Source organism: Dermacentor andersoni, chromosome 4 (genome assembly GCF_023375885.2).
Source record: "Dermacentor andersoni chromosome 4, qqDerAnde1_hic_scaffold, whole genome shotgun sequence".
NCBI classification, from domain to species: Eukaryota; Metazoa; Arthropoda; class Arachnida; order Ixodida; family Ixodidae; genus Dermacentor; species Dermacentor andersoni.
The window spans coordinates 126,450,869-126,463,715 of record NC_092817.1 but is presented as its reverse complement, the minus strand read 5'-3'; the positions used below and the strand labels follow the sequence as shown (position 1 = coordinate 126,463,715).

Below are 12,847 nucleotides of genomic sequence, written 5' to 3'. Positions count from 1 at the left end.
GTGCCGGAGGAGTGAAATGGGTGGCGTCGACGACTTACAACGTTGGAGCCACCGTCCTCGGCACTGGAACCCAACTGGCCCGCAAAGTAGTCGTGCGCAAGGACAAGTCCAAGAACGAGTGAAGAGCGACACGTGTGAAACGGAGATGGCCGCGGAGACCGTTTACGGCACCAGTAGTGTGCCAACAGTTCCCTCCTGTTGCATCGCGACGACTTTTCCAATTTCTCTTCGACTTCACGATGCTACCGTTAATGCCGTGAACGGTGCAACAAGGGTCAGCACGAGTCCTGCACCAACTCGACACATTGCCAAAGGTGAAGGACTGAATACAAAGGGGGCACAGACAGGTGAATCACGTTAGCGTTCGTGCCATGTGCAGGTCACATGAAAGCGCACCTGTCTGCAATAGGATGCACCAGGCCATATTGCCTCGCGTGGCAAATTTATCATTTAGAAGTGAGGAAGTCGCTGCGGCTAGATTATACTGTGAACCAGAGCTTGCTGTTTAGCTGATGAATGTGTGCTAATTAGGTGCTAAATGTTTTCAGAAAATGGTTTTACACTTGCAGCCGTTCTGAATTTTGATGCACGTGTTTGGAAGTCTACATTGACCAGTGTGCCTTACGAGATGCTTTGCAGTGTCATAGCGAGCTAGAGAGTCGAGCAGCTTTGGCCCAATCACTAGCACAAATGAAAGTCTTCTGTATAAAGTCCTATATGTCTTATTTCTCACGGGCATGGTTTGTAACTAGCTTTTTGGCCGCAACATTTGCTTGCATTGCACATTGGGCCTTTTCAAAGGAGTTAGCGCCTCTGTCTTCAGCTAGTGTGGTATGTGTATGCTTGCAGCATGGCATATTCTTGGCTCAGTCTTGTACAGTGTATTTCTGCAAATGATGTTTTTACTGTCTGAATGTACGCTGCACAGGGGTCTTCATTACGAGACTGACTTCGACATCTGTTATAGCCACAAAAAGGAATTGATGGAAAAGGCGTTGCATGATCTACTAGGGAGTCTTTTGCTCCCTGCCGGTCCAGAAAAAGCACATTTATGTTATTGCACAAGGCATTCTTGCTAGCTATTGTCACTAGTCTTTTTATTGCAGCAGAGGAATGATTTTGCTACACTCCTTTGATTGCTTAATTCATTTTATTCTAAACTGAAAAAGTGTACCTATCAGCACTGAACGTCTAATTGGAGAAGATGAGCCATATAAAATGGATTTTTAATGCTGCAACCTTCCGTTAAAATGCGAGGTTTCAGTGGTTTTATTCTTTACCGCACGGTTGTACGAACTGATGTCAAGTGTTATCGTGGGGCATTCACATTTTGCAAACACCTGCATCACTATCACTCTTCAAATGTAGCACTAGTCGGAATAAGAGCCTCCAGAACTGTGACCTTCGAGGTCATTTGCACTAGCAGAGTTGGAAAAACAGACACAAACTGGTGACCTCTAGTCAGGGTAATAAACACAATTATGGCCTAGATGCAAGAGATGGCTGCTCTGGCACTTGCAATTATAGCATGTTCACTGTGGTAGCACTTTGAAGTCTCGGTTCATGTGCGTGGTGACCCACGGGTGGGTCATCGGAAAGTTGCACTCCCTTTGAAAGTTCAAGGTGCACGGAGATGGCGTGACATGCTAGATCAGAAACAGAATTTTTCTGCTTGATTTCTAGCAATGATGTCACTTGCACACTGTGGGAATGCCCTACACAACCGGACAGAGCGAATAACTGCAGTGATCCATGTTGCAGTGAACATGTTATACAGCAAGTTTTGTGATCTTGCAAGGTTCTTTTGACTGCATCAAGCAATGCTGATAACTGGTAAATGCCAGAGAGCTGTAAGCTTTTGTGAAATACTTTAGCATGATCTCATGTCTTAGTTCTACACCCATTCCGTGCATGCATTTTTCCACAAGCAAATACCCACTGGCATTACAACAGGCAGGAAACCAGTCCAATAAGCATTTAATTTCTTCAAAATATCGCCACACTTTCTTTTTCTTCTCACTTAAATTATGCATCAGTTGTTCATCAAATGGGTACACAATACAAGCTTTCTATGTTTAAAAAAAAAAAAAAAAAACATGGGTAGAAAAGGCAATCTCAATGAATGATATTAGTCTGAAAACAGTGAACTCTACATGCGATGCTTTTCCAAATATGGTCATATTATACTGTACAGGATTCAGCAAAAAAATAAAATGTAGCATGCCCCAGTTGGCAGCTGGGGTGTTTTGCCGATGCTTTGGTTACCTTTTTACACTATTTACAATGGCTCTACATACATAGAACTGCAGTAGGCTGTGCACACAGGCACCTGCAGTGTCCCAGAAGTACAAACGCCCGTGCCTCAACTTTCCCCCTCTGCAGGCGGGACAACAGTACAGCCTGCTGAGAAAAGCAACACTGACACTCTTAAGGCGAAATCTTAACATTCCAGTTAGCAACATTAAAGCAACAATGTGCGGTCCGTTGCCTCTCCACCGCACCTAAATTGAGCATTCAACATTTTTTAGTTGTTTTTTTGCTCCTCCTCCAAGGTGTGTTAAGCCATGCCATATGCTTAAATTTCTGACTAAGCGTGCATTCTTTTTCGACCTCAGCACAGGCTGAAATGACGCAGATGTCCGTCACCATTAACCACTGAACATCGTAACGCCCTTTTGTGCACATAAGGGCCCATGAAACCGGCCAAAGAAATGGCAGCGTGGCTACATCTTCCGAAACGTCACAACTTGAAAATTCCTTCCAGAGACATAGTATGGAAAGAGACAAAAAATACTGCTACACAAGCTGTACAATAGCTATGGAAATGCTTGACAGATCAGTGCCTACAAACAGATGTGATGACAGCAAGAGTTTTTGGTAATTTGTCACAAGACTTGCGGGATAAGGATTGTGAGAGGAAGAGGAAAACCAGACTGCAATGGTGATCAGTTGGCGCTCTTTTTTTTCCTGCCGCATTTTAATTGGTAAGGCACTGCAGTCTTCCTTTCTATCAAGCACACATCTTTATATTCAGCATCTGCCTTGCCGTCACCAAACTTCTGTTAAAGTGCTTGCGCTTTGCATGAATAAAAAACAAACTTATTAAAATGCATCAGAGCAGCTAATTAGCGTGCGCAACATACCAGAGCAAAGCTTTGCACAGTGGCACCACTAAATGTTCACAGCTCGTGCATTATGAAACATACAACTGAAAAATCTCTCTCCCTTCATATTTGCACTTTCAGTAGTGGAAGCTGTCATACACTCTTATCACATTTTAGTCTTCACACAGGAATTCAGTCTCTTTGTCACAGTTCGTTGTTGCACACTGTTTGTCGAAAACACATGAATGATGAGAGTACCAGAAGTCTTCTGTTTTTTCCAACGACTGCATTGTCCCATTTCATTTTTAAATGTGAATAACATTTTCATGTATGTAGCAACACCATATCAAGAAAGCACTTCCTTTGATAGGCACCATTTTCCACCAAACATAAACTGATAAGACAATTTCCAAAAAATAAGTTAGTGAAATTATTATGACTGCTGCTTCATGTATGCATTTAACACGCAATGTGTGCAAATCGCCTTAGATACATGGTTTCCGACAGGCAGAGACACTTCTGAACACAGGACTGCAAATTCAGACACAAGGTGCTTAGAGATGCTAATCACACAGTACACTGTTGGCTAAAGGCATCTAAGAAATGTGTATTCAATCCCCTGTCAATCAAAAGTTTGTTTGCAGACAAGGCCGTTGCAGCTACGCCAGACAGTGTTGCCGTGAGAAGTCCAGCAATATGCCAACACTAAAAGGTGCAGATTTCAAGCAATAAAGGGCAACACCTAAAATTCTTGTGCACTGAAAGTACTTTGGGAAGCATACGAACTAATGAAACATGCAAGGCAGCATCTGCTCCAGGTAAACACATTTTAAAACATGGGAAGATGAAGTGAAGGCGGCTCTACGTTCAGTCCAACTGTAAGCAGCTTGCACAACAATGAGGAGGTGAGGCAATGACGTATGTGTGGTGATTGGCAAGTGAAACAGACAAGCAAAAAGGCTCATGTCTAAAACATCTCCGGCTCCAAAAGATCCCCCCCACTGTACTTGTAGCTCCAGCTCTTGTAAAGCAGACCTGCGCTGGAATATTGCAACTGCTCTATGCCATTAACTCACCAGCACGAGCAGTGCCCTGCCCACATCATCGCAAGGAACAGCCAGACTGGGGACGGAGGGAACTGTCGCGATGCCAAAATCTGCTTTTGATGAGCATCACACACGCAGATAAAAGCTAGACAAGCACATTTAAGAAGCCATAAAACAAGGGCTCAGGTGAGAGCGCATGCTGTACACTTGCTTGGAGCGGCAGCCGATCTCGGCTGCTTCTCCACCTCCACGACTCTGCCCAATTTCCTATAAATGTAGGGTGGCTTACCTAACCTGCCTGGTACCTGGCCTTAAGTCTCGCAATATGCATGAAGGGCATGAACACAGCAAATAGAAAGCTGACTGTCATTCTCCAGTCATACGTGATCACCAATTCATGCGGTGTGTCAGGTTAAAGTACGTGCACAGGTGACGACGGGTGGCAATTGGCTGCTTGGCTGAGTATGCAATGCAGCATCTCACCTGAGCCCGACACAATTCAGGGTCATAGTCATCACCATCATCCGTCTATTTTATGTCCACTAAAGGACAAAGGACTCTCCCTGCGATCTCCAATTACCCCTGTCCTGCGCCAACCGATTCCAACTAGCACTCGCGAATTTCCTAATTTGATCACACCACCTAATCCTCTGCCGTCCTCTACCAAGCTTCTGTTCTCTTGGTACCCATTCTGTAACCCTTAGGGTCCAACGGTTATCTAACCTGCGCATTACATGACCTGCCCAGTGCCATTATTTTCTCTCCATGTTAATTAGATTATCGGCTACACCCACTTGCTCTCTGATCAAGGATCATATGGTACTACAAAATAAAAGTAAACGAAGTAAAAGTTTAAAAGATTTAGGCTGTAAAGATTCAAAAAAGCCCTTGTCCTTGCAGAAACTAGCAAAACCAATTTGGTATAAATTACTAGCACTTTTGTCCATTTTTCTTGTGCAATAAACGACTTGATTTAAAAAAGGGAGCATGTAACTTTCAGTGGTGCCACGCCCGAAACGTTATAGGGAAGGGAGCAGATGATGCGTTTGCGAGAAGGTCATGCCGAACGTTGCTTGCACGCACTAACACACATACACACACACACACAGTAGCCACCACCGAGAAGGAGCCAGTCAAGTTACACAAAAGCTGTCGCCATATTCTCGTCATTTTCACCCTCAGACGAGTCTTCTGCTAGCGATGTGACCGCAGCAAGGGCACGCATTCTTGACTTGGCGCGCACTGTTGTCCGCACAGTTCGAGGAAGTCGTGGGTCAGTGCAAAAGTCAGGGTCGGGAACCACAGGGTTTTCACGCAACACATCACTGGGGTCCTCTGGATACGAGACAGCTGGTGGCCGCTTGCGGGCCTGGAAAAAGAGGAGCAGTTGCAGTAACATTATTCACTAGCCAGCCAATGACTGAGGCGAAACTGTAGCTGCTCAGTTCATCACGGTATAACGAGAAAGGATACCAAGGCAGACAAAATAATTCTTTTCCCACATGGTGTCCTTTTTTACCCGTGCCCATCTTCAGCTGTGCTTCATGTTAGGCGGGGAGGGGAGGGGGGTGGCAATCAACCTGCTTTAGTGTGCTGCGGCTCGGCAGCTCATACGGTTCACACAATAATATAACGAGGACAGGAAGATCAACATTAGCAGATGACAGTTCGAGTGAATGGTCAACCAACGTGTTTCCCCAATAGGTTCCTGGAGGTTTCTGCAGATGATAATTTAGTTTAATAAGTTCTTCAAGCAATCCAAGTCTGTACACACCAACAGGTCTGTTGACACGGTACAGCACCATGACCGTTACACTGGTGATTCTCATTCTCAGCCACCGTCAATATACCACAGTACTGATGCAAGTCACCTTTACAGATTCTCTTTTTTATTTTTATTTTTTCAAACTCGTCCTGAATGGCCCTGAGTGACACTGGCTAACACACTCGGGGTTTGATTTAGTGCACATAAATAGCCACAATAGTGGAAAGATTGATGGCCATCGCAGTATCGCAATTTGTAGTGCAACACATGCATAATGCGAAGGTTGTGGGTTCGTCTCTCAACAACAAGGTATCTTTTCGTCCACTTTCATTTTCCCTTTTCCTTACTACTTTCCACATTTCAATTTCAACCACAGCAAATTAGCCTTATGCTTTGCTTGGCTTCACTGCCTGTTGGCTTTTGTGGTTATTAAGTCCCTATAACACCTACTGAACATGGTAAACGAGATGAGTTTTGAAAAGCTGAACTGACAAAACAAAGGACTAAGGAGGACAAACACGTACGTTGGTATATTAACAACTGAATTAATTTAATGCTTACGGCTACACATATAGTAGCATACGCGCAAAAAGGAAAAAAAAAAATCGTATTGTCCGTGCCTCGTATTGACCACATAAAGGGAGACAATAGGTGACTGCACGTCACCTGCAGGCGAGATGCTCGTTCTTTAGTCGTCAAAACTACCAAGGGCGTGCCTACGCACGTGCTCCACTCCTTAGATATCTCAATGGTATCCAGGACTTCCAGGTCTTTTTCTTCCTGCTGCCGCTTTTCGTTGAAATGCTAAGTCGATTAAAATGGGCTTGGCATGCACATTTCCTGCAATGGACTGCCCGGTGTCCACAAGTTGCTGTTGTCTTGAGTGAGGCTGCATCATTTTGTTTGCCCAATGTAGGCACAGCCACATGATAACGAGGATGTGATACACGACAGCTTGCTGGCACTGCGTCTACCTTCTTTTGTGGTTCTTTTAGCATATTTCTCTTTCCTTGGTGTTCACCCGTCTGCACATGGTCAATGCCACCTTTGGAGCTGAAAATGCAATTTTCAAGCTCTATATGTTAGTGAACTTTCTAAAAAGCCAGCGACTCGCACTGTGAAAATGCAGAAGGATGGCAGGCAGTCTTCTTGCCTCTTCTTCATCTGTCAAAGTCTTGATGTGGTTCTTTTGTTTCAGCTTCTTAAACGTTGTCTCACCGATGGCAACTAAAATCTCTTGGGCGCAACCCACGTCACTCAGCCTTGCAGCCTGTCACTTAAGACTGTCGGGCATCTGTAGGTGGCATGATCTTCCAGTAGTCAACATTAAAATTGCAAAAGCAATTGCTCAGTTCCTTGATCCAACTGCAACTTCCCTAGTTCTTTGTTTTAGTTCAGCTGTTCAAAACTCATCTTAGCTATGAACCAACTAGCTCAGTTAAACACTATTCTGATCCTAAGTGAATCTGCTTCATCACTAGACAATACCATCATCAACATCTGAGCCCAATATTATTCCAGCGCTCAAGGAAAGGAGCTTACAGTGTTGTTGTAAGGCAGCCCGATTCTCATTCAGAATCCAGAAATTTGTGCCACATTCGGCACATGCAGTAAAACCTCATTCATCTATTTACGTAGGGGGGGGGGGGGGGAAGGGAGGAAAAAAATAGTACCAACCAGGAGAATGTGCACAGTTCAATCACACAGAAATTTGCGATTCAACTGTAGTGGACATCAACTTTAGCCAAAGTGTTGCATGATCCAACCCGACGCAAAAATCCTCTTCTGACTCATCAAAGTGAACGTGGATGGTGTACCTGTTACGGCTCTGATTGACACTGGCGCGCACGTATCTGTGATGAATGCTCAGCTTCGGAATTGTCTCAAGAAAGTCCTCACTCCTGCCCCACCACCTGTGGTCCAAGTCGCCGACGGTGGAACACCAGCCGTTATAGGCATCTGTCCGGCTCACCTGAGTGTCGCCGCACATCATACATCTGTTTAATTTTGTGTTCTAGAGCACTGCCCTCACGACCTCATCCTGGGCCTTCACTTTCTGTCTACACATTCCGCTTTGATACACTGTTCTGCTGGTGTTGTGCAACTCGCTCTACCTGCTGCTATTGAGCCTCCCGATAGTGCTCCGATACGGCTATGTTCCACAGAGCATATTCGCCTCCCTCATCGTGCCGTCACCTAGATAGGTGTCTCCGCTGTTCCACCTGTACCAGATGGTGACTACATCGTATCCCCTAATCCGGATGTCCTGCTCTCGCATAACGTCGCTTTTCCTCACACCGTCATTACCATTTCGGACAACACGTCCTGCCTTCCGCTTGTGAACTTTGGACTCTGTACACAAGTACTCCAGCGTGGAATATCCCTGGCGAAAATAATGCCAGCCAGAGACTACCACATTTCGGCTTTAACTTGTGACAGCTCCTTGTGTTCAACTCTCGCTTCGCCCCCTGTCCCTTCAGACTTGAATGCCCTAACAAAAATGATTGCTCCCAACCTTCCGCCCCAGCGTGCTCAAGAACTACGTTGCCTCCTTGCCTCATACTGGGACATATTCAACCTTGGAGGTTGCCTCTAGGACAAACATCCGTCGTAAAACATTGAATAAACACCAGTGATGCAGGCCCGATCCATTGGCAAACCTACAGTGTCTCGCCTACTGAGCGACATATCATCCAACATGAAGTTGACAAGATATTTTCTCGAGACATCATCGAACCTTCTTGCAGCCCATGGGCATCCCCTGTTGTACTAGTTAAAAAGAAGGACAACAGCTGGCGATGTTGTGTCGATTAACGACACCTAAACAAGGTAACAAAGAAAGACGTCTATCCGCTACCACACATTGACGATGCCCTGGATTGCCTGCATGGAGCAAAATACTTTTCGTCCATCGACCGTCGCTCGGGCTACTGGCCAATTGCCGTCGATGACACGACCGCGAGAAGACAGCTTTTATTACTCCCGATGGCCTGTATCAGTTCAAAGTAATGCCTTTCAGCTTATGTAATGCCCCGCCCAAATTTGAACAAATGATGGACGCCCTCCTACATGGTTTCAAGTGGTCCACCTGCCTCTGTTACCTGGACGACGTGATTTTTTTTTCTTCAACTTTTGCGACACACTTCGAACACCTATCGACAATCCTATCTGTTTTCCGTCAGGCGGGGCTACAACTAAATTCGTCCAAATGCCACTTCGGTCGTGAAATTTCTGTGCTTGGGCACCTCGTCGATTCTTCTGGTGTACGCCCTGATCACGATAAAATACGGGCAGTGAAAGACTTGCCCGTGCCAACATGTGCCAAGGATGTTAGCAGCTTCTTGGGCCTTTGCTCCTACTTCCATCGGTTTGTCCAAAATATTGCGAACGTTGCACGCCCTCTCAATAGGCTCCTCAAGAAAGACGCCGCATTCATTTGGGGCCCTGAGCAAGCTGGTGCTTTCACCGAGCTGACTGCGCTGCTTACGTCCCCACCCATTCTCGCTCACTTTGATGCGTCAGCTCCAACAGAAGTCCGTACCGATGCCAGTGGCCACGGTATTGGAGCTATCTTGGCGCAGAAACAACAAGGGCGAGAACGTGTTATTGCCTATGCCAGCCGCCTTCTTTCTTCTGCTGAGCGCAATTATTCCATCACCGAGTGCGAGTGTCTGGTGTTACGTTTCGCCTACGACGCGCGGTATAGCCGGCGCAGATGCAACGGACGCCGGGGCTTCGTTCAAAGCGGCGGACATTTTGGCCCGTTCAACGCCGCCGATACACCTCCCTGCCAAGCGCGTCCAGGCGTGTTTCAGTGCCACGTGTCTTCATGTGTGCGTGTGTGTGTGTGTGCCCACGCTTGTCAAAGCGCGGCAGCCGGGGAGAGGAGCTCCCCAAGTGTGAAGCGAGGAGGTCTGAGCGGCGCCGGTTCGGCGGATGCGTCACTACACTCGTCTCAACATGTCTCTCAGCGTGTCCGTGCCCCGCCGTCACGTGGTCTCGTCACGAGGCCTTCCTCTTGCCCTCGACTCCGAGAGTATAAGAGCAGCTGCCCCCGGACGCCGAGAGAGAGGCTCCGATTTCTGCTGTTGAGTTACGTGCTCTCCACTTCGGTCGACCTGACCGCCCGCTCTTTTGCGATGTTAGAATAAACAAGTTGTTCTGTTACCAGTTGACTCATGCTTTGCCGGGACCTTCGGATGCTTCCAGTGCCCCAGGCCGCCAGGCCAACGCTACCCTTGGGGCTTGCGACCCGATTGCAACAACGGGCGTCAGCACTGAGATTCCAACAACTCGTGCCAGCGGTGCGATATGCAACAACTGGCTGGTAGCGGTGAGATCGCGACAACGGAGGCCAGCAGCGAAGATATGCGGTTGACTGTATGCTGAGCAGCACAACGACCATCCGGGAGCAGTGCAACGAGCCCTGTGTGATGACTGGTTCCCTGCAGCGGAACGACTGCGCTGAATTCTTGGCTGCGAGGTTTGGTGAGTGCGGGACTTTCTTCTTCTGAGTTTTGCCAGGCTTTTGTTAGTGTCAGAAACAGAGCTGGTAATTGTGGTTGTCGTTGCTGCCGGGTTAGTTTGCGGCAAGACAATAGAAGGCAGTAGAGAAAGCAGCATTCAGAGCAGCCATGGATTTGAAGTCGTTGCGCAAACCGAAATTGCTGGAGCTTGCAAGAGAGTTGGGTCTGGATGTCTCAGACAAACTCAGAAAACCAGAACTGCTAAGGGCTATTCTTGAGTTAGAAGCTGAGGATGACGAGCTGTCGGAATGCCTTGAGACCATTGAGGAGAGGGAGACGGCAACAAGACAAGAGCGTGAACGTAAAGAACAGATAGAACGAGAGCAACAAGAGAAAGAAAGAGAGCGCGACCGTCAACACGCTTTGGAAATGAAGCGTCTCGAGTTAAAGATGGAACGCGCTCGTAATGGAAGTCAGGCACACGGTGCAGGAGAACGAGTATTGTTCAAAATGACTGACCTGATGCGGCCGTTTAAGCTTGGAGAGGACATTGGTTTGTTCCTGGTTAACTTTGAGCGAACGTGCGAGAAGCAGGGGTTCTCTCGGGAAACGTGGCCACAGCGCTTGCTCACTTTGTTACCCGGCGAGGCGGCCGACGTAGTCGCTCGCTTGAATAGAGAGGAGGCAGAGGATTTCGACAAAGTGAAATCGAGTCTGCTAAAAAAGTACAGGCTGTCAGCGGAGGCGTTCCGTCGGAAGTTTCGGGAAAATGAGAAAGGTAAAAGTGAGTCATATACAGAGTTTGCCTACAGGCTTATGTCAAACATGCAGGAGTGGCTCAAAGAAGAGAAAGCGTTTGGTGACCACGAGAAAGTTCTGCAGTGTTTCGGGCTAGAACAGTTTTATAGTCGGTTACCTGAGAACGTGCGGTACTGGGTCTTGGATAGGCCAGACGTTAGTACAGTGGCTAAAGCCGCTGAGCTAGCCGAGGAGTTTGTGACGCGTCGGGCTCGCGGAGCTAAGGACGGTCAAAAGGGTGAATTTGGCTCCAAGTTTGAGAGGCCGAAGTTCACACCCATGAGAGCAAAGGGGGACACACGTAGTTCGGATGCGAGTGAAAGCAGTCCGACCGAACGTAAGGAGACGGCGGCAGCCGAAGCCGAACGCAGAAAACGGTTCGAGATGAGGCAAGCGCGCGTGTGTTATACGTGTCAGAAGCCGGGTCACTTTTCGGCGCAGTGTCCAGAAACAAAAACAAAAGTTGTGTTTTTGTCGTTATGCAGCACTGACGAGAACATGAAGCTTCTCGAGCCTTACATGCGAGACCTCCTCGTGAACGGGAAAGAGTGCCGAGTGCTTCGCGATTCCGCAGCTACAATGGATGTAGTTCACCCCTCTTACGTAGAACCCGATATGTTCACGGGCGAGTGCGCATGGATCAAGCAAGCCGTGGAAGCTCATAGCGTGTGTCTGCCCGTAGCAAAAGTGCTTATTGAAGGACCTTTCGGAGCGCTTGAGACCGAGGCCGCAGTGTCATCTATGCTGCCCCCCCAGTACCCGTACCTATTTTCGAACAGGTCCGATCACCTCCTGCGCGAGAAGGGGCTTTTGTTTGGTGAGGCTAGCGTTCAGGCCTTAACCAGATCAAAGGTTCGGGAGCTCGCTGCAAAGGCGGTAGTTGCGGGGCCGACGTTGTCGAACGATGAGAAAGGGTCAGAGGCGCAGCAAGCTGATATTCAGAGCACGCCCGAACTGAATAAAATTGAGCCTGTAGCGTTAAAGGCACCAGATACTGGAGAGGAAATTCCCGATGCGGGAAAGTTATAAGAGCTATCTGCAGATTTGCTCATCGCGCCTACGTCAGACGGACTTAATAGGTTGCTAAAAGTCAGCCGGTCGGCTTTGATAGCCGAGCAAAAGAAGGATGGCAGCCTAGAAAACATACGCTGCATTGTCAAGGAAGGTATCGCCAAGAAAAATGCTCGCTTTGTGGAAAGAGGTGGGGTCCTGTACCGGAAGTATCTAGACCGCAGGGGAGTGGAGTTCGATCAGCTGATCGTGCCTCAATGCTATCGTCAGGATCTGTTGCGCTTGTCGCATGGGGGTTCGTGGTCCGGACACCTAGGAGTTAAGAAAACTAAGGACCGTCTCTTGCAAGAGTACTATTGGCCAGGGTGTTTTCGGGACGCAGACCACTTTGTGAAGACATGTGACACCTGTCAGCGGGTGGGCAAACCAGGGGACAAATCGAGGGCACCGTTGAAGTTGGTACCTATCATTACGGAGCCTTTTAGACGGCTCGTTATTGATACAGTGGGACCTCTGCCGGTAACAACCACGGGGTACAGACACATTTTGACTGTGATCTGCCCAGCGACAAAGTTCCCTGAAGCAGTGCCGCTTAAAGAACTCAGCTCAGTTGAGATAGTCAATGCACTACTGTCCATATTTGCGCGAGTTGGTTTT

At 47.6% G+C, this 12,847-nt stretch overlaps 1 protein-coding gene across 3 annotated transcripts in view; it reads right to left on the bottom strand.

The window, feature by feature from the left end:
- Positions 1–1,960: 1,960 nt before the first annotated feature.
- LOC126537604 (condensin-2 complex subunit H2-like) overlaps positions 1,961–12,847 on the bottom strand; it is a 92,846-nt gene continuing 81,959 nt past the window's right edge. For all 3 annotated transcript variants that reach the window (XM_055074392.2, XM_050184753.3, XM_055074393.2), the window contains one exon: positions 1,961–5,519. In XM_055074392.2, the coding sequence (XP_054930367.1) occupies positions 5,289–5,519 (231 nt within the window). In that variant the 3' untranslated portion in view covers positions 1,961–5,288. The remainder of the gene's footprint in view (positions 5,520–12,847) is intronic.